Here is a 22,741-nt window from a genome sequence, read left to right on the forward strand (position 1 = left end):
CTTATAAACCACTATAACATACATCAGAAAAATTGCTCCACCAACCTGGCTAGGAGAGATTCGTGAACTACACACCCAGGCATGGTTTCAAGAGAGGTACACTCTTGGCTCAATCTTCAAACTGATCAATCACACACTCTGTGTTTATATATCACTTTTTATTTGATTATTAGTTATTCATCTCTGGCACTCTTCCACAGTGTGTCTTTGTCCTGTCTTCCTCCCCTCACCTAAAGATTGTGCCATTGTATTAACACACCTGAATGTTCCAGACTACCAAAACGTTATAGAGGTGGTCACACTTGCTGATCTTCACTTAGTCAAATTCATTTGGTCAGCTATTTGCATTCGTAATTCTTATAAAACACTTTAAATGCTAACTAGTGTTAGTGTTTGTCCTCTCTTCCTACCCAGCCATGTGCCACATGGCCACCCCTCCCTGAGCCTAGTTCTGCCAGAGGTTTCTTCCTGTTAAAAGGGAGGTTTTCCTTCCCACTGTCACCAAATCTTGCTCATCGGGGAGTAGTTTGATTGTTGGGGTTTTCTCTCTAGTATTGTTGGGTCTTTACCTGATAATATAAAGCTATAGTTCTTGTAATTTGGTACTATATAAATAACTTTCAACTGATTTCACTGAAGCTTGATTCATATATCCACCCCTACTCCAAAAAAGTTCCAGACTCTTAAAGATATCCTCAGGGATCCCATGTGGATCCTCCAGCAAACAGAGCTAACTGATTACTTAAAATTCCTGATATTGTGGGATTTCACAAAATAATAAAGCAAACTTCCAGCTCTGGCATATAGTCAGCTCATTTGGAACTTTCTTCTGTCAGTGTCACAAGTGATTCAGTTGCTTCAGTAACATTTAATGCGTCTTTTAAAATCTAGCCCACAGCTAACTCACAGACTGAGCGGCATGATTATATTTCTTGCTGGCATCCACTTTAGTACTATATCAACTACAGTTCCCAAACTTGGAGCATTATCAGCTTAGATAGCAGTAGAAACGTAGGAGTAACATGGGCAGAATCTATTAATATTAACTTTTTGTTTGACATTGTTTGGTTCTCCTTAAGTATATTGGAATTTCCATTTTTTTGCTTGGAACCTGTGGGCATACAGGCCAAGACATCAAACCGTTCAATCAAATTTTAATAAACACTGTTCACTGAACATATAAATTAACCACTGATATGACATGATAGCATATACAACATTTTTAACCTGATTTCTAATTTGGCCCATCTCCCATTTCATGTTCTCAGGTATGCCCAGACAGCTTCCAGCACAGCTGCTGTTCTAACTACTTGCACTGGTGCCCTTTGTGGGCTGTTTCCTGGAACATTATCTCGCCTCCTATTAGGGCTGCACGATTTTGCATAAAATGAGAATCACGATTTTTTTGGCTTAGAATTGAGATCACGATTCTCTCACGATTTTCTTTTCCAGTATAAATATTTATTGCACTTATTAACTGCACATCAACTTCGTAACAGTTGAGACTGAACATAAAAACAATAAATAAACATCAAAACAACAAATGTCTCACGTTTTGTTGTTGCCGCAAAATGTTGTACTGCTTGAAATTCCGTCTCCACCGTTGCTCGACACTGCGTGTATAGAGCAGGTAGTGCAACAATAGAAAAATAGTTGCGGGACGGCACTGTGTAGCGTTTGTCTAGGGTGTTGATCATTTTCCTAAATCCCTCGTTTTGCACAGTGTTGATGGGAGCCATATCTTTGGTCAGGTGATAAGTGATAGCCTCCGTAATTTCTTTGTGCCTGCGGGAGTTTGACGTGTATAGGGAAGCGCTGTATAAGGTTCCCGTTATTGATGTTTGGGTGGTTGACCGGGACGGATTTTCTCCTGTCACTTTCTCGTCATCCCTGACGTGCTCTCTGTTGTTTTTTCCCTGATAATTTTAGCATCACACGGCACAGCTTCTGTGTCACGTGGTATAAGGCTCCGCCCTTGTCATTTGTTGAGCAGGAAGAGTGAGCACTTATTTTCATGCAGATTACGTCCCGGATCAAAATGCGGTACAATCGTCGTCGTCTTTTTTTTTTTCTCTTTTTTTTTTTTAAATCGTTGTCATTTTGAAATGAGATCGCACATAAGTATGTATCGAGATCGCAATTTTCTAACGATTAATCATGCAGCCCTACCTCCTATACAGTAATAACAATTTTAGCACAAGAGTGTAAACAAAATAGACTAAAACTCAGCAAAAATACTGTTAGCTGCACAGATAATACGATGCTACTCATCTAAGGGTTGTGAATCCAGCTGAGCTGTCTGCTCGTATTGGATTTCTGAAATATTGCTTGCTGCTGGTAATGCAAAAGGTCTGCACACCGTAACCACAACATGCCAGAGACAGTCGATGCCAAATTCTGAGCTAAGTACGATGCATGACTAAATGAAAAGCCCTCCCTTTCCCTTCATCCTAATTGCATCTACTCTTGTGTTCTGGGGTAATTATCTTCAGTGTGTGGGGTGTTTTCTCTCTCTGAGACACTCACTGTAGCAGCGACTAGCACTCCCATCTAGATGAGCAATTAGTGTCTTAACAAATGACACATCTCCCCTTTTATGACCACCTCCTCAAAAGTCATCAGCCTAATTGTATGCATGACACACTATGCATTACCTGGAGCAGTTTCCTTGTTAATGCTCGTGAGTTGGAGCTGTCAAATGAAAAAATCGATCCCATGCTCATTTACTGTAAGTCAGATGTTGCCTTCTCCCCCTCCCCTGTTTGCTAGGGCTTAAATGGCCAGTGAGTCATCCACCTCATTCCCATGTTTTCACATTGTGTACAGATGATGTAAACTGTTGGTGTATTCACTGATTGCATGGATCTGCAGTTTTTGCCTGGCCTCGGGAGATTTGGATGCTCTTGTCGGAAAATAAATCTTTACGGTTGCTGATTGTTGTACTTCAACAGGATGCAACTTGACCGACTGGCATCTGTTGCACTCTTAAAACCATGAATTATATCAAAGATATCCCTTCATCAGAGAGAACGTAATGGGCTCGTTGAAGATCTTCTAAAAGGCAGTCTCACTAAAAAAAAAAGTGTGATGGCTTTACAACAAGCCATTCCGCTTAAAAATAAATGAGCACAGCGCCATTGACACTTTAAAGACTGCAGCCAGTTACAAGCCCGTGGCATGACAGCATAATAAACGATCGGCATTACCTAGCGCAGCATGTCAAACTTTGCCTTGTGCCGGAGTGATCCAGATGTACTTGCCTGGCTACATGACAGCACCTTTCTCAGCTCTGCTTGACAGTTTTGACCAAAAACATGCTTGTATGTTGCCTAAAAGGGCTGTGAGTCATGATTCGAGCTGAACTCATGTGTTCAGCAGATTTGTAAAGGAAAAGGTGACACACTTTCAGATTTAGCTTGGTCAGGTAGAAGAATCAAACCTGCAATTATATCAGACTAGTCACTTTTTGTAGGGATGTTGTGCCACGTTAAGCATGGTCCTTTTTTTTGCCAGAACATTGAGTTTGTTTTCCTTCCACTCGCTCACCACTGAGGTTTCCTCAGTTCTAATGTGTTTTTACTAGAAATATTTGTTCTTCGCACACAGTGTTAATCCGTCTTTGTTTGACGCAGCTTGAAAAGTCACAAAGCGATTGGTTTGTTGTAACTTTTGTTGCTCACTTGAATGCAGAGTAAATGCTGTCATGTGTGTTCCCTTTGAGTTGTAAAATAAAATGGCCATTTAAATGTGATTGTGCAGTCCCACTCAGCTTTGATAATAATAAGAATAATAAATAAAGCTTCTAAAAATACAGCTTTTAGGGAGATTGTGAGTCAGAGGTCCCCGTCAACAACAATAACATCCTGGAGAGTTTCTGAATATTGGAGACAGATTAGTGGTATTGTGGAAAATCGAGGTCCTAACATATACCACAGTTCTTTGTTTACTTGTGTGGTCTCGCAACTGTGAAATCAAGTGAAGAAAAAGATACGCTGGTTGTCAGTAAAGCTTGTATAGTCTGGACTTAGTTGCCTGGGAGCACTGTTTAAACTAAAGTCTGTTATTTTGAAGACAGCGTGGATTCAACTACTATCTACTTCAGACTTTTGGGCTCTTACAGAAAGATCCTCAGATGGAGTCGATCTTCTGTTTTGTGTTATGAACAGAAGAGTGTTTGGTAGGACTTGGCAAGTTTCCTTTATCAGGCTTTGGATCTCACCGCCATGATTTAATGATGTGTCATTTTGGCCCTTTTCGAAGTGTTTTACTGATGTCTGGATCAGACGCAGTAGGGCAGAAAGATGAGGCTCAGGACAATGCTTTTGTGGACCTCAGGGATGCACAGAGAGAAATGGTGAATCATCCTACAAAAGCGTTGCAGACATGACTAAAGTAGCTTCAGGTTCCAAAAAAGTACTTGCTTTGGCTGATCATTTGAAAATAATAAAATGCTGCATAATTGTGACCACGCTGGACGACAATAGCTCTTGGCAGCTTCAAGCAATTAGACTGGAGTGTACTTAACATAACCTATGTAGGGTATCAAATATGGTAGTTTTCTAACTTATGCTTGGTGTTCTCCAGTTTCTGCTTCACTCTCTAACCACAAATGACATTGCACTGAATCATGTGGCACTGTCACGGTGGGGGTTTAACAGTTATTCACTGGCCCCTTTGATTCCCTGCTTATTGTTCCACTGCTAGTGGTTTCGATTATTCTTGTGTAATTAAACCTAACAGAATCAAACATCCAGCTTAGGATGTCCTGTTGAGTTGTGGTCCTCTGCTATGATACAATTCAAAAGCTGGCGTCTCCACTCTGGCCCACTTGTTATTAGCCGAGGATGAAGGCCTTGCCATCTCCTGCCATAAATGCCTTCTAAATCAGAATCAGGTTCCTGGTTGCCGGTCAGACGCATCTGAATGAGAAGCAGCCCAAGGCCCTGGGCGCTGTTCTCCACAGTGGTAGGCCCCCCGCCTCCAACTTGTCGTTCTCCATCAGGGGATACACTAAACTGCCTTTAAAGTTCAATGTGTAAACAAGAAAGCTCCTTCAGGAGATTTGATTGGATACATGTAGTGCACTGGCTAAGAAGGTCTCCTTCCGCTCATTATCATCACTTGCTTAACAGCAGGAAGCCCACACCAGGCCAGTAATGTAAGTTAATGGCTTACCTATATGAAATAAAACCAGAAGTCTAAAGCAACAGCAGCCGCAACAATTCTCAGATAAAGAAGCTGACTGATGACAGATGAAATCTTTTTTTTTTTCTTTTTAAAAAAAAATGTTATTTATAGTTGGCATTTTTCATGATCCAATCTATTTATTTTCTCTAGCGGCCTCACTGTATAGTTGTTCTTATTGTTAGAAGAACTGCAATTCCCACACATATTGTTCTCACACCCACTAACTTTAGAAAGAGGCCTCCGTTTTTTTTCTTTACAGTGGATCCTTTCTGAGCTCAATGGTTTTTCCACAGGTCTAATATCAACAGTACAACAACAAAACAATGTCACATTCACAGCTCTGACACGAAAGCCTTTCTGTTGTATTTCTTAGTTTTATTTCATTTCTTCTTTGCTGCACATCCGATAAGTAGCAACTTGCCTTATCATTAACTCAGCATAACACGATGAACTATCTGTGCTTTACTTTGCAAACTTATTCAAAACATTAAATTGACTTTGCATAGCATCAGCTTACAATTACTATGCGAGTAAAGATCAGAACAGAGATGTTGCATACATGCTGTATCTGTCCTTCCATCTCATTATCATTGGGAGAGCTTTAAAAACACGTTTAGAAGTCATGAACTTAACACTAACTGAAATCTAGCCGGTTTGGCTTGGGACTTTCTTAACTGATATAGCATGTGATACTGGCTCTTTTCTACCCCTGTCTGACTGCAACCTCCAATCTGCGGGTGTTTCTGACAATCTAAATATCATCATTTTGATTCTAAGCCCCCGCTGTGTAGTATTTTTAAATCCTGCACCACTGCAGGACTCGAGCTTTTTTGCAACTGCCCTGTTGACATATTTTTATTCTGACATTTAAGTATATTACATATAATGATGCACCTCTCATAAGATAAACACAGATTTAAATGAAATCTGAGATGCATGGCCGTCCCCCATCCAGCTGGGATGGCAGGCAGTCAAACTGCTGTACTTTTCTCCCACTTCCAGTAGATGTATTTAAAGGAGATTACAGCTCTGATCCAGACAAAAAGACCAAACTCCCTGGTACCGTCTGACTAGTTTTCTGTAGTCGGACAGGGAATAGATCTCAATGTTGTAATCTCAGTGGACAAGGGTCATCACATTGTTGCTTCCACTAATACCCTGAGATGAAGAGAAAGCATCATGTGGTGTGGTATTTTTCCCCTCTTCAGTCTTCAACAGAAATTCATCATTTTCACCTTGGACAAAAGCTCATTCACTACATATCCTGCTGTCAAATGAATACTGTAAAAAAGCAGGGCTTTGCAGTCAAGGCTGCACAGGAGCAAAAAGACTGATCCAGATCCAACAAAATACAATCTTATTATGAGTGCCAGAGCTTTGCTCCAGGCTGTCTATTCAAGCACACTCCTGTTCAACGCTGAGATTTGACATTACAAAGTTTACAGGTTTTTCAGTAAATGAGTATGAGAGCCACAGTTATCTGCTAATAAAAGCCATTAATGGTGTTTAAATTCTATGTGCAAGGCTAAAGAACTAGTCTTTTAATTCATCTGCATCTCCAAAGAAACAGCCCAGATTCCAAGAAGCTGGTATATTTTGTAAAATGTAGATTGAAACTAGAACAAAAAATGAACAAATCACTGAAACTATTCATTTATTTATTTATTTTAAAAAGTAACAGCACAAAAAGAACATATCAGATGCCATCCTTGCAAAATTTTACACACCTTGAAAGCATTTTGGAACTGAGGAGACCAGCTGCTGAACTTTGAAAAGCCAATGTCTGCCCTTTTTTGTCTGATATACAATTTCAGCTGCTCAGCAATTCAAGATCTCTTTTGTTAACCAAATTTTTTAAATTGGTGATAAGTCAGTGCCCGTTGACAGTCTTGGATTGCATACAGAATGTGGATTGGCACTGTCCTGCTTAAATAAGACATTGTCTGTTTAACAGCACATGTTGCTCTAAAAGTTGTAGTCGTCTTCAAGCATCAGTGATGCCTTCACAGATACGGACATTGCATTTCAACGTCATGTCAACAAAATCTAGTTTTTAAATGGTTTACAAATCATCTCATTCTGTGTTAGCAGAGGTAAAACATGTCTGCCGTCTGCAGCAGTTGTACAGTAGCACCACTGTTCAGTGAAAGCTTCAGACTTTACAAAACGGTTCAGAACAAGTGTGTTTTTTCTTCTTTTGTTCCCTCCTACTTCTCACGTTCTCTTTTCAATCTCCTTCATAGACCCTAAGGCCATGGACATTTGTCAGCACATGAAAGTAGCGCGCTCAAGCAAACTTGTAAAGAAATGGAAAAATATCTGCCACAGCCTGTTGGAGCAAATCAGTCACAGGTTATTCTGGAGTTCACAAGAAAAGGAGGAAACAGAACAGTGAAGTGGAAAGGAAGGTTTGTTGAACTAGTTGTCTCCATTCACTGTACATTCATTAAAGCTAATCACAGTAAATTAGCTGGGTGGAGCAGATTGCCAGTTGTAGAGCACTGTGTCCAGATGTTGGACAAATAATGGTGCCAGCAGCAGGGAAAGAAAATACTTTATGGTAAATCAGGTGGAGCTCCCTGTGGGGTTTAGGTTTTAATTTTTACTGTAACCAAAATGAGAGGCCACAATGACCACTAAACAGGTCTTCATTTGCCGATCCGGTCTTCTGATTTTAGGTCTCAGAATAAATGGTCCTTTCTAAACCTATTTCCATGCAAATAGTGATGTTAGAACAAATTTCCAGTAGTTGCATAACTTGTTTGAAGTACAAAAATAAGCTCATATACACTTTTGCAGTCTGTTGGTTTAAAATTTGAAGCCCCAGTTTAAATGGTGAATAAATAAGGTGATAGTCCCCATTCTTTACATTGGCCAAGACTGCATGACCCTGCAGTTAAATGAGACTTCTCTGTTGTGATGTACCGCTTCTCTAAATGGAAATAGTTTTAGTAGCTTTGAGAAAGCTTCATGAGTACTTTAGTGGTTTTTTGAGGTTTCTAAAAAGTGTGGTGAAGTTGCAGAGCACAGTAGTGCAGAGCAGCAGTTGGCCTTCACTTGCAGCTCTTGTCTTGTCAAATTAGGAGGAGGAGGAGGGAGAAATACATACATGTATGTATTTCTCCTGGAATGGGGGCCGTTGAATATGACGGGAAAATTAGTTTGTTGGTGTAAATATCATATGATTGGATATTTCTTAGTATTTCATGGTTTATGTGAATCCAGACCATTTGAATAATGTGAAACAGCAATCATCCATCACCACCACAGTCACACTGCTTTTTTGTATGTTCATTAAGAAGTGATGAGAGTACACTCCTCTTTTTTAACTCTTTAAAGTTTGCTGAAACATGACAATTTGTTTTATTAATAAATATTAATTTGCCTATATTTTACTTTGTATCATATCTGCCACATCCAGTTTAAAAAAATATGGCTTAAAAAAGCATTGTGCAATTTAATGGTAATGTGGAAGTGTCAAACTCACAAAAACATATACAAATACACTATATTTTCAAAAGGGTTCACTCGTCTGCCTTCACATTCATATGAACTTGACATCCCATTCCATTTTGATGTCAGCCCTATGCAGTTTTAATAGCTTACACTCTTTTGAGAAGGCCTTCCACAAGGTTTAGGAGTACCAGTCCAGACTTGTTCATTGGATTGCCTAATGGAGAAGCTTGATACATGTCCACTGCGGTGTTGCTATCAGTGTGTGAAGAGTGGGAGAATTGTTGCATTGACAATCCAACACAATGGGCAGCACATTGAACACATTTTATAAGTGGTCAGAAACTTGTAAATAACTCATGAAAGAATAAAGTTACGTTGAAACCAAGCACACCATTGTTTTTCTTGTGACATTACCAATAAGTTTGATGTGTCACATGGCCCTCTTCCTATTAAAAAAACAAAGGTTGTATCTAAGATGGCCGACTTCTAAATGGCCACCATGGTCACCACCCATCTAGAGGAGTTTGCCCCCTCACATATACTAATGTGCCACAAACAGGACTTTAATATCACCAACCATTCCCATGTTATTGCGGTGTATCCATATAAATGGCCCACCCTGTAGTAATTAAGGGGACTTTTGACACCCCTGGTATCAAAGTCCTATTTGACGGTCGCAGACGTGGAAACCTCCACTGTACTAACAGGGTGTTCGTGGCTCAAGAGTTGGGAGTTCGCCTTGTAATCAGAAGGTTGCCGGTTCGAGCCCCAGCTTGGACAGTCTCGGTTGTTGTGTCCTTGGGCAAAACACTTCACCCATTGCCTACTGGTGGTGGTGGTGGTCAGAGGGCCCGACGGCGCCAGTGTCCAGCAGCCTCGCCTCTGTCAGTGCGCCCCAGGGTGGCTGTGGCTACAATGTAGCTTGCCATCACCAGTGTGTGAATGTGTGTGTGAATGGGGTGATGACTGGATGTGTAAAGCGCTTTGGGGTCCTTAGGGACTAGTAAAGCGCTATACAAATACAGGCCATTTACCATTTAACATCAGCTCCACACACATCAGCAATCTACTGCTGCTGGAGTCGTCTTTCTTTTGTCTTAGTTTCTCTTGTTGCACTTTTACAGGCTGCAAAATCACAGTAGCATAAAAGATCTCCTCATCAAGTCTGACATTCCTCATTCCATAAGAAATGAAGAACATAGTGTGAAACATTCAAGTCCTGCCTTGCCGACTATCAGAGTGCTCCAATGGCAGCCAGTTGATGGGTTCATAATGCAGAATTACATGCATGGCTAAGTTACTGATGGTGTTGGTGACATAAGACAAACAGCAAAGACAACGGCATTCATTCGGTATCAGACTGTAACTTCAGATAATGTTTTGTTGTTGTTTTGTTTTTTTCTTTGAGTTGTTCGCAGCTCAGTTTAATCTGAAAGGTTAATCGGAAAGAGTGCACTTCAGGTCTGTTTCTGCAAATCTGCGCACAGGCTTCCTAGTGTGTTCGTGTAACTCATCAGGGGGTTTGTCCCATTCAGTGTGTTTTGGTCAGCTTCATTCTGCTTTGTCTCCACAGGAAGAGGTCAAAAGCCACTATGGAGACACGAGTCATGGCTTGTTTTGTACTCTGTCCAAATTGTCCCAGTAATACTTTGCTCTGAGCAGTCTGAATGAGCCACGTTAGATCATATTATACATATTAATCAAAGTAAAGTTTGTTTAACTCTCAAATACCATTTTGCTGTTGCCCTAAATTTATCTTTATTACAACGTGTAGTTTGTTTCTCTGCTGTCAGTAGTTCTGTGAATATAAATTTGAAGGCGAGAACAAATCACCAAGGTCAAAGTGCTGAGTTGAGGAAGTACCAGTGATGATGATCTTGCTTTGGTGGAAAAGTCTGAAAGAGATTCATGCCCTCTCAACTGTCAAAAAACCCTTCAAATCAAATACACGCTGCGAAAATGCTGTGTGGATGCCTTAACGCTAAAGATGTCTGCTGAAAAAAGCTGAAAAAGTTGAAAAGCAATAATTAGCAGAAAGAGCAGAATTTTTCAAAGTTATTAATTATCTGCTGAAAAGAGGTGTAGAAGCAGAAGTGCTTGCTGAAGATGGCTGTATGTGTAATGATACACTGGAGAGTGTCAAGAAAGCAGAGTGCATGCAAGCAGGGAACATGTGTAGCAACTGTCACAGGTAGGATTCGAACCTCTGCCAACCTCTGAGTTCTGGTCACAAACAAAGATATGATGAAAATGTGCACTGTGGAGCAGAAGCTCAAATTAGCAGAAAAGAGGTGAAGAGGAAGAACTTTGTTGTGAAATGAGGTAAAGAAACTGAAATGTGTGCTTAAAACAAGTGAAAAAGCTGAACTCTGAAATCCTGCTAAAACAGCAGAAGAGGCTGATATTTTTCAGCTACTCATTGAGCCAAACTGGTTCTCACGTAACTGACAAAAGGTGAAAAAGCTAATGAAAACAGCAGAAGAGGCTGAGATTTGTGCTGATAAGAGGTGAAAATGCTGAACCAATCAGAGGTACTGCTTCTGTCTGCTTCATCAGGCTGTGTACTTGTATGCATTTCTGCCATGGACTGTTAACAAGAATCTGAGGTCCATATTAGAAAAGCTGGTAAAGTTTGCAGAATTGAAATAAATGATGAATATGAATTACTGGTCTGTGATAGTGTATTAATTTGTAGTGGAAGAAAACATGTGGACAAGGTGGAATTGAACCCACGACCTTTGGGCTTCAGACCCGTATCATAACCAACTGCGCCACTGAGAAGAGAGCGAGCACCTGTAAAACAGGGTGATGAGCAGTCAGAATTAGATCGCGGTAAGAGGCGAAAAACGCCGTTTTTTGGAGTTACAAAACGTTGTGTAACTCAAAAACTAGGTTGGATAGAAGCACAAGTACTGGGTGAATCAGCGGACTTTGGTTTACTTTGACTGCGATTTTCATAGCTCTTTGTAATTCTGTCGCGGAGATATGACGAGAGAAGAAACTGCTTCATTTTCAGAGTTTGAAAACTGAGAGGAGGACAGATTTCCACCCCTCAAACAAACATAATTTATGGCTCAACAGTAAGATGACTGTAAAAACTGCTCCGACCGTGAGTGTCAGCAGTGTCTGAAGATGAATTGACACAAGCCTCATGTCTTAACTTTGCTTTGTTACGGAGATATGACGATTTGAAAATGCCTCTCATTAGAGAAATCCAGCGCTGGTTTTGAACAAACTCTCCATTGACTTTCTATGGAGAGTTTTAAAACTTTGTGTTGCTCTGAGGCGATTTGATAAAAATCTGTAGCTTCCACAACAGTGACATTTTCTGAAAGCCAGCAAAAATACTTACGTTTTGATGTATAATTTGAGGAGGTTGAGTGAAAATTGAGTGAGTAGCAAGAAGTTGTTCAGACATGAAGAGAAAACTGAAAAAGGACCAGCACACACTCTGAGTTAATTGCATAGCAACCATAGCAACGCATATATTTTCTGAAAAATCACAATTTTGCAACTGAAAACTTAAAGAGGGATAAGATTAAAACGGTAGAAGATCTGAAAAAGCTGAATCCTACAGGAATAGCCCAATCATTTGAGAACATTTTAAAGTTTGAATGGAGTTTCTAGGTGAAAGTATGAGGAAGTAGTTAAGTTTGAAAAACAAGCAAGTTTTAGCAGAATTGTGGAAGTTTCCCATTCATTTCAATGGGACAAAAAAAAGGAAAAAAGTGTAATATTTTAAAAAGTATAATAGTAATAAACACCAAAAGATATAGCTGGAATTAGCAGAAATAGCAGAACAGTTTAGAGTTTGAACGGAGAAAATCGGCTGAAAACTGAGGGAGTAGTTAAGTGCCGAAAAACGCGGTGCAACTTGAAGAATAAAGTTTAAAGAGAAACAGGAACTCAATAGTGTGGATGCCCTGTGAGGACATCCACACAATAACTAGAAAAATTTGCATTTCCTGCGAAAATGCAGTGTGGATGCTTTAAAGCTGAAGCTGTCTGCAACAATTAGCTGAAAAAGCTGAAAAGTTGCAGAAATTGTAAAAACTTTGCAGAAGCAAAGGAACTTTGCTAAAATGGAATAACTTAGCAGAACTGCAATATCTTAGAGGAAACATAATACTTGGCAGAAATACAATAGCATAGCAGAACTTAGCAGAAATATTGTAACTTACCAGAAACATGATAACTTCTCAAAAATACAAGAATTTAGGAGAAATAGTATAAGATAACAGAAAGAATATATTTAGCCAAAAATACTTAAGCATTACAGAAACACTATGATTTAGAAAAATAGTACAACAGAGCAGAAATACTGTGATTTACCAGAGACACTGTGATAAACTATGAATATTGTAATTTTAAATCAATACTATGTTTTAGCACAAATACTATAATTTGACAGAAATACTATCATTTGGCAGAAATACTATGTTACACACACACACACACACACACACAGGGAGAGAGAAGCATGTTTTGGTAAATGGCCTGTATTTATATAGCGCTTTACTAGTCCCTAAGGACCCCAAAGCGCTTTACATATCCAGTCATCCACCCATTCACACACACATTCACACACTGGTGATGGCAAGCTACATTGTAGCCACAGCCACCCTGGGGCGCACTGACAGAGGCAGTGTTTTCAGTCAGGCTGTTTTCAGTCAAGCAGCCTGGGAGCTGCTAAATTTGAATCCACAGAGGCTGTGTACTTTTCCCGCCAAAACAGGTGCACACACGCAGCACAGAGACAGGATTTTTGTAGTCTATTTCTCATAGTAAGGATTCCCCTCAAACAAATGACCATAATTTCCTAACCGTAGGGGCTAGAATGGTCATTCTTACACCGTTTTGTTCAGAAGAGATGGGGGAATCTTAAAGTGTTGACAATTTATCATTAAAATATGTATTATTAAAGATATTTGACTTCTAATGCACCATAACTGAGTAGAGCAAAGCAAAAACTGCCTTGACTTGCCCTCAAACAACGCTTTCTAACTCTAAATCTATTTGGAGTATCGATATCATTCTTTCACCGTAAGAGACAGCAGGCTTTGGTGAACAATCATGAAAATTTTCAGGTCTCTGTGGAAATCCATTAAAAAGATATGACGAGAGAAAAAAGTGGTTCATTTCCAGAGTTTGAAATCTGAAGAAATCTGAGCGAAGGACGAATTTCCTACCCTCAAACAAGTCTAACTCATTTCAGAATGGTAATAGGTGAGAAAATAATTCTTGAATTGTGAGCGTCAGGAGTGTCTGAAGATATACTGGGACAAGTCTCATGTCTTAACTTCGCTTCGTTAAGGAGATATGACGATTCGAATATGCCTCTCATTACAGAGATCAAGCGGTGACTTTGAACAAGCTCTCCATCGACTTTCTATGGAAAGTTTTAAAACTTTGTGTTGGTCTGAGGAGATTTGCCAAAATTCTATAAATCCCACAACAATGATAGTGACCTTTTCGGAATCCAGCAAAAATACCTACGTTTTGATGTATAATTTGTGGAAGTTGAGTGAAAATTGAGCAAGTAGCAAGAAGTTGTTCGGACATGAAGAGAAGACTGCAAAACCTTCAGTGGCACACTGGAAGCCAAGTGCATAGCAACCATAACAACGCATGTATTTTGTGAAAAATCACAATTTTGCAACTGAAAACTTTAAGAGGCATAAAAGTAAAACGGTAAAAGATTTGAAAAAGTTGAATCATACCTGAATAGCCCAATAATTTGAGAACATTTTAAAGTTTGAATGGTTGTTCTACGTGAAAATATGAGGAAGTAGTTAAGTTTCAAAAACAAGAAAATTTTAGCAGAATTGCAGAAGTTTCCCATTCATTTCAATGGGACAAATTAAGCTTAATATTTTAAAAAGTATAATAGTGAAAAATACCAAAAGACAGAGCACACATTAGTAGAAATAGCAGAATAGTTTAAAATTTGAACGGTGAAAATCGGCTGAAAATTGTGGAAGTAGTTAAGTGCCAAAAAGTGTACGGAAGTCCCAAGAGGAACTCAATAGTGTGGATGCTTAAAGCATCCACACAAATAACGATGGTGGCTTTTGTTCTAATCATGCAGGAGGAGTGCTTTCTTAACCTGGAGGCTCCAATCAGCAGGGTCTGCGGTTACGACACCCCCTTCCCGCACATCTTTGAGCCCTTCTACATCCCAGACAAGTGGAAGTGCTTTGAAGCAATCAAGAAGATGATCAACTACTGAACCACCCCCATCAGGTAGGAGAGAGCTGACAGCTTCTTTTTGAAGCAAATTTATGATGGGACATTATGTAATTTTCTAACTCTTATTCTATATTAAAGCCTGCCAACAGCTACCCTGTAATATGTATTATTTATATCAGTAATGCAAACATGAGAAGGTGACTTAACTATGACCTGCCTTCAGGAGCAAGAAGCATCATTATAGGAAATCTGATTGCCTCTTCTCTTAAACACTCAGATTGTGTTTCATATAAGCCGTCACTGCACATGTAGAGGATTTTTATCAAGACTTACAAATGTTGTTGCCATGCAAAACTGCATTTTATTTATCTGTTGGTAGTTGCCACTGTTGGATATATTGTGCATTTGAACGGTTTTGTGCAAATTTTGGTAATTACAAACATTACAGGTTGCTAGTTGTAACTACAATGACTAATACAGTCTTAGTTTCTGGGAGTCATACAACATACAGTATTGTTTTTAAACCAACACCAAATTTTTCAATTTATTTAAGAGGGAACAATTTAACAGTGTTTTATAAGTAAGAAAAAAAATGAAGGCATCTGGTTTTCATGTAACTGTGTAATACAGCGCTCCAACTATTAAATAGTGTTCGCCCATAAAGTTACTGGAGTTGAGATGAGAAAAATAAAGTTGACCTCTTGCATGGGTAAGCTTCAGTAGAGCTAGAGTGTTCATGGTCCATCTTTGTTGTATCTGTTTTTAGAGCTTAGCTGAGTGTGCGTGATCGTATCTAGTCCTAATTGTTACTGTGTATCTAATATTGTCTAGTAACATTTAACAGGTTCTCCAAATGTTCTGCATGGTACAGAATACAGATGTTTGAAGTCATCTTATGTGAGGTATTGGGATGATGACATCATCTTATTACTTCCAGTGAAGACAGGGTTTTTCCTGGCTCATGCAGGGCGGTTAGGGGGTAATTGCACATGTGTCTGCATACAGTAAGGACGATCATTCTCTATAGCTTAGTTTGTGAGAAATACGTTTCTTTTTCTTTTTTCAACCATTTCTTAACAGAAACCATCCTTTAGTAAGAAAAACAAAACATTTAAAAACTAGAAAAATTTGCATTTCCTGCGAAAATGCAGTGTGGATGCCTTAACGCTGAAGATGTCTGTTGAAAAAAGCTGAAAAAATTGAAAGTTGAAAGGGAAAAAAAATGCTGCCCTGAGCAGGAATTGAACCTGGCCCTCCTGGTTTGAGGGTGGCTATTTAGCTCACTGAGCCAAACTCATACTCAAAAAGAAGAGGTGGAGAGATTGACAATTGTGCTGAAATGAGCCAGAAGCTGCTGAGAATTGTGCTGATATGAGGTGGAAAGGCTGAAAATTTTTCAGAAGAGCTGAATAAGCAGAATTTTGGCAAAAAAAGAGGTGAAAATTCTGCTGAAAAGAGTTCAATCAGCAGAATTTCTGCTGAAAAGAGTTGGATCAGCAGAATTTCTGCTGAAAAGAGTTCAATTAGCAGAATTTCTGTTGAAAACAGCTGAAAAAACTGAAGATTTTGCTGAAAAGTGGTGAAAAAACTGAAAGTTCTGCTGAAAAGGGGTGAAAAAGCTGAAATTTGTGTTGAAAAGAGTTAAAAAAGTTTAACTGTTAACTGAAAGAAACGTTGCCATAAGTGGGATTTGAACCCGGACCTCCCAGTCCGAGAACGGATGCTCATCTCACTGAGCTAAAACACAGGTCAACCCGGCAAGGAAAATCAGTGAGGCCACTGATAATATTCAGAAATGGGCAAAAAACATTGCAAAAAAAAAAAAATTCAATATCTGAAAAACTATAGAAGTTATGAGCACCAAAAGTCATAGCCAGAAAGAGCAGAATTTTTTAAGATTTGAACGGTGAAAATAGCACAAAAACTGAGGGAGTAGTTGAGTGCCAAAAAGTGTACGGAAGCAACTAGTAAATAGTGGAATAAAGAATAAAGAGAAACAGGAACTCAACAGTGTGGATGCCTTTTGGCATCCACACAATAAATCGCTTTTTTAATGATACGTCTGATTTTCTTGTGACTTTGTATTTTTTAGAGGGTTTTGTAAGATTCAGTATGGGTGGTATGGTAGTGTAGTGCTTCTGAGCACTGTTTTCTCACCCGCCCCTGAATTTAATAAGCAATTAAGAAAATGGCTGGACAGGAGATCCAGTATGTAACTTGGGGGGGAGGGGGGTGTTACGGATTCAAATATTGAGGATGGATACAAGAGGAAAACCACAATAACAACACTGGTCCGGCCGGGTTGAGTCAAACGATGATTTTAATGATCACACGCGTGGGAGATGGACACCGTACGCAGACAGCATCAGATCTCAAAATGGTGGAGCATTGATCAAACTCTTATAGCCTCTAGTGGCCCCCACCTAATCATAAAAGCCTAAACATTCACATGCTTTCTCTCACACAGCGCCTAAGCTATGACCTTGGCTCCCTGTTTATCTGCTCCTGCTGAGATGGGGCAGAAAACTCCAGTATGTTCTGTTCTCTTCTAATCAGACAAATAAGGCGATGACTTTCTGCGAACAGTATTTCTTATAACTCAGCAGTATAATGCATCATAAAACAATATCATTCATTCACAATAAATCAGCAGTCTAACGTAATGCAAATCAGTTTAACAAATGTAATAGTTATCACCTTCTTCTAATCCAGGAGAATAATGCAAACTAAAACTACATAATAATTCACAATCTTTAATTAGGGGTCTAACATGGCATAAAATAATATTATAATCCATCATTCCCCCTGATGAGCTCTTTAGAATAAAGAGCTCACCTACACCCTGTAATCCAGTGTGGCCAGGTTCATTTCTTCTCACTCCTGAGGTCCTTTGTCCCCCTGTTGATGACATATGTGAGATGACCTCTGTATTTGCGCAGTTTAGATGCAAGAAAACTATTATTACAACAATAGCAGGTACAGATGACACTCCCCAGTTCTTCCACAGCTTTATTTTGGTGCTACCTTATACCCTTCAGACGTACTCAGACTAGAACCTCTGTCCGAGGAGCCTTTAGCCTTTAGCCTAAGTTTTACCATACCTAAGTTATTAAAAACACAAATGAAGTCATAAAAATTTTCATATAACCCTTGTTTGATGTTAAAACTCAACTCCCCCCCCCCCCCCCCCCCCCCCCTTTTTTTGACACATTCCCATGTGTCAAATCAACGGAGCTAGAAAATGAAAAGAAAAGGTTAGTGACCTCATATCTTAGAAAGTATGAGACCTTCTCCTATCCAGTCCTGTCATCCTGTGCCAGGGAATGAAATCAATTTAATTGTCATGTTAGATCTGTTCAACTCCTGGCTCCGCCCAGAGCCTGCATCCGCAGAATTGCCAAGAAACAAAACCTTTATTAATATGAACTTCACTTGAATATGAACTTGTTGACTACTTCTGACACAGCAAAGGAACATTCTCTCCTTCTCGAGGACAGGCACTGATTCCCACTTATCTCCTGGAGCCAACTGTCCCTTATGGAGACACAACATTGCAGCTACAAGGTTTTGCAGATTGTTAAGTTGATCTGTGTGTAATGCTCTGAATCAGGTATGTAATATTAAATGAATCAGAATCGTGTTTATTGGCCAAGTATATGTGCAGACACATACAGGGAATTTGGTTCCGGTAGATGGTGGCTCTCAAGCACAGCAATGTAAATCACACACACACACACACACACACACACACACACACACACACACACACACACACACACGTCTCTATATATACACACATTACACATACATACACAAAGCTGTGTAAACCAACTATAAATAACGAATCTAACTTATATACATAAGATACAGAAATGAATGAGGTGGAATGAATACTACAAAATGTACATAAGGTGCAGCTGCAGTCTGGCAGTGGGAGCAGTGTGACAGGTCAACTGTTAAGAAGGGAGATGGCGAGGGGAAAGAAACTGTTCCTGTGTCGGGTGGTCCTGGTCTGCAGGCTTCTGTACCGTCTGCCAGAGGGCAACAGATCAAAAAGTCTGTGTGCAGGGTGTGAGGGGTCTGTGATGATTTTCCCTGCCCGTTTCCTGGTTCTTGAGAGGTACAGATCCTGGATGGAGGGCAGGGGGGCGTCGATGATCCTTTCTGCTGTCCGTACAGTCCGCTGCAGTCTGCTCCTGTCCTGTTTAGTGGCTGCTCCATACCAGACTGTGATGGAGGAGCACAGGACAGACTCAATGACCGCAGTGTAGAACTGGATCAGCAGCTCCTGTGGGAGACTGTACTTCCCCAGTTGTCTCAGGAAGTACATCCTCTGGTGGGTCTTTTTGAGGATGGAGTTGATGTTGGTCTCCCACTTCAGGTCCTGGGAGATGGTTGTACCCAGGAACTTGAAGGTCTTCACAGTTGACACAGGGCTGTCTGATATGGTGAGGGGGAGCAGAGTTGAGGGATGTCTCCTGAAGTCCACTGTCATCTCTACAGTCTTAAGAGTGTTCAGCTCCAGATTGTGCTGTCTGCACCAGGGTACCAGCCGCTCAACTTCTTGCCGGTATGCAGATTCATCACCATCTTGAATGAGGCCAATGACAGTGGTGTCATCTGCAAACTTTAGGAGTTTGAATGTTGTCTAATCAACTGCCACTACTTAAAACTTAGCAAAAGATATAACTGAATAAAAGATCACAAAGAAAAGCATGACATCGGTGTTATGTAAGCGCGTGCGGCCTTCTATGCTCGAAGTCACTCCAGTCCATAGATCAGCCAAACATCGCGTTGACTGTAGCTTTTAACCCTTATTAACTCGAGCACAACTCTATAATGACCAACAAACTGGAATATGTATAAAAATGATCATGGTTACACCTGCAATGAAAGATCATATGATTACCCCGACACCTGTATATAGGAGATTAACCTGAGGTTATAACCATCAATGGAACACAAATGTTAGTACAATGTCAAAAGCTTCAATAAATGATTAATCAGGGCTCTAGACTAACTTTTTGCCATGGGCGTACCGGCACAAAAGTTAGGTGCACACAAATTTTATAATAATTTATATAATATAATGTGTTTTTCTGGATACACTGTGCTTTTTCAGCATTCAAAGATTGATGACACCGTGTCAGAGCACTGCCTATGAATTTCAGAGGGAAGGATCAGGCCTTAACTTAACAGAAAAGTTAGCAATAGTTCTTTTCCTATTACAGCTACATCCACTTCTGTCGTGCCTAGGCTGCTCACTAGAGCTGGGTATCATCACTGATTTCTATAATCCATTCGATTCCGGTTTTCAAAGTCCCGATTCGATTCAACATAGCCAGAAGAGTCAGAAATATTATAATTCTGATCATTTATCAGTACTGACTTCATCAGAATTGTGAACATCACAGCAGATGCCTTTGTGTGAAAGTAACTAAGAATAAAACACAGAAAAACATGAAAGATTTTCCTGGTCTGGCTTTTTATAGCAGATAACCTTAAAAATATTCTACAATGTTCTACATATAATGTTTAAATTTCTTCAGTGTTGAACAACAGAAAAAAATAGGCTTTTTTTTCCGAGGTCATTTAAGTGAAAAAAGAAAAAAAGACAGCAGCCGACAGCGCTGTAAACAACGGTAGACTGGTGGGTAATAAGCGAATGAATAATACAGAAAACAGAGATTGGAGACGGGAAACTGTTCTTGAAGTACAGAGAGAGATAGAGAGAGAGAGCTAGCTGTGCATGAAGTGTGATTTTAATAGTCGTGGAAGCAAAACAGCAAAATTAATGACGACATTGATCAAAGTGAAGCGCAGTTTGCTGCTTCTTTTGCTGCTGGCTCGGTGAATTTTGGTTGGAGAGAGACAAAACCTGCAGCTCAGAATCAGCGCAAAAAGACGTAAACACAGCGCGGACCGGACGCATCAGGATCGCTAAGCTCCGACAGCGTGTCCGTCTACGAACCGTCGGGTGAGAAAGCCGAGAATGAAAAAGTTGATTCTGATGCGTCGGTCCGCTCTGTGTTTACGTCTTTGTGTGGAGTCCGTGTACCTGCTCTCATTTGCTGTTTGGTTGTTGTTGAAATGGTTTTGTTAGCTTTAATCTGAGAATCTGGCGTTTCTGGCAAAACACAGTTATATTTAAAAGTCGATTCAGGATTTAATGAATTGATATCGCTTCATTCAAGCTACTCACCTCCCTCTTCCACCTGCACTTTCAACTGGACCACGGCCAATCAGAGAGGTCCCACCCCTTACTATCTCTGATTGGTTTATTCCACGACAGAGGCAAAATGTGTGTCTGTTGTTGACCACAGGGAAGGTTGCAGATTTTTTTTTTTTTTTTTTTTTGCTACCCGAACATTTGGTCGCACAGGTGCAACCAAATATTTTTCTTTTAGTCGCACCACTGAAAAATTTGGTCGCATTTGCGACCAAATTGGTCGCACTCTAGAGCCCTGTTAATGCAATGCTTGTTATATGATTCTGATGCAATAATAATGCTGATGTTAAAATAACAGTAAAACACCCCCTTTATCCCGTTTATAAACTTCACACATAAACATTTATCCATGCCTCTTCTAATTTTATTTCCCCCTGTTTTCCCCTTACTGACCACAGCAGGGGAATCTATGTTTTGATTCAGCCATGAATCCGGCTCACCTGATTAATCACTGAGCCCCACCGTCACTGGCATCTGACAGGGTGGCGCTGCATACTCTTCCTCTAATGTCACTATTTTCAATCTGTTAATTAGAGTGCTTAAACATGAAGTAGACTGCGTCCACAACAAGTCAATACAGCTGTAAATGTGGCCAATCATCAATCTATTACCAATCAATAATGAAAAATAGCTTTTATTTTATGTATGCTTTTAGTCAACCACTCACCCAGAGGATCTCCAATCCCAGAAAATTCCTTCTCCTCATTTAATGAGTCTGTCCTCCTTCCATGCCCTGGTAACTGGTCCATCCAGAGCCATATCATCTCGAAATATACATACAACAAGCCAAACCACACCTTGGTCACACCAACCCTTTTCCGCCCTGAAGATGTCCAACGCCATCTCAGTCTGGACCAGGGTTTTAACAGTTTTGCAATTTTCATTAGTTTTTATTTTTATTTAGTTTTGACTTCAGATTTTCAATTTTATATCAGTTTTAATTAGTTTTTACCAATTGTTTGCTAGTTTAGTCTAGTTTTTTTTTTCTGAAAATCCTTCGTTTCAGTTTAGTTTTGATTAGTTTCAGTTATAGTTTTAGTTGTGTTTGCAAAAATTAAGTGTAACAAAATCCCAGTTTCATCATATCAGTCATGCTCTTCTGCTTATCCTTGGGTGTTGAGACTATTAACTATTAACTCTTGCAGCACCGTGTGTTCGTAATTTTGGTTCAAGTGAATTGATAAACTTTTAAATTAAATAATAAATTCAAATTTTATTTGTCACGTACACAGTCATACACAGTACGATATGTAGTGAAATGCTTGGACAACTGCTCGTGACCTAAAGAGAACAAAAAAGGAAAAGGCTATGAATAAGATAGGAAATAAATATGAAAAATTAAAAAGGGTAAATTTAACTAGGAAGGAATAAAATATAAATTAAGGTTAAAAATGAAATAACTGTACAACACAAATTAGAATGAAGGGTAAATTTAACTGGGAAGAATAAGATAAAGATAAATATATAAATTAAAGTTGAAAATAAAATAACTGTACAACAAAATACACAATACACAATATAGAACTATATAAGAATGTATGAAGAAATCTAAATATAAATAAATATATACACAATAACAGCAGCTGTACAAGTATTAACCGGAAATGAAGAATATAGTGACCAGTGTTGTGCAAAACCAAAGTCCAGAAAGTCCAGTGTGTGTGTAAGAACCATATGTGT

General features: G+C 39.5%; 1 protein-coding gene across 1 annotated transcript in view; it reads left to right on the plus strand.

Annotated features, from left to right (window-relative positions):
- bckdhb (branched chain keto acid dehydrogenase E1 subunit beta) overlaps positions 1-22,741 on the plus strand; it is an 82,602-nt gene that overhangs the window by 49,679 nt on the left and 10,182 nt on the right. The window contains exon 10 of the mRNA XM_004541654.5: positions 14,732-14,886. Within this exon, the coding sequence (XP_004541711.1) occupies positions 14,732-14,872 (141 nt within the window). The 3' untranslated portion in view covers positions 14,873-14,886. The remainder of the gene's footprint in view (positions 1-14,731; positions 14,887-22,741) is intronic.

This window comes from Maylandia zebra, linkage group LG11 (genome assembly GCF_041146795.1).
Source record: "Maylandia zebra isolate NMK-2024a linkage group LG11, Mzebra_GT3a, whole genome shotgun sequence".
Lineage (NCBI taxonomy): Eukaryota > Metazoa > Chordata > Actinopteri > Cichliformes > Cichlidae > Maylandia > Maylandia zebra.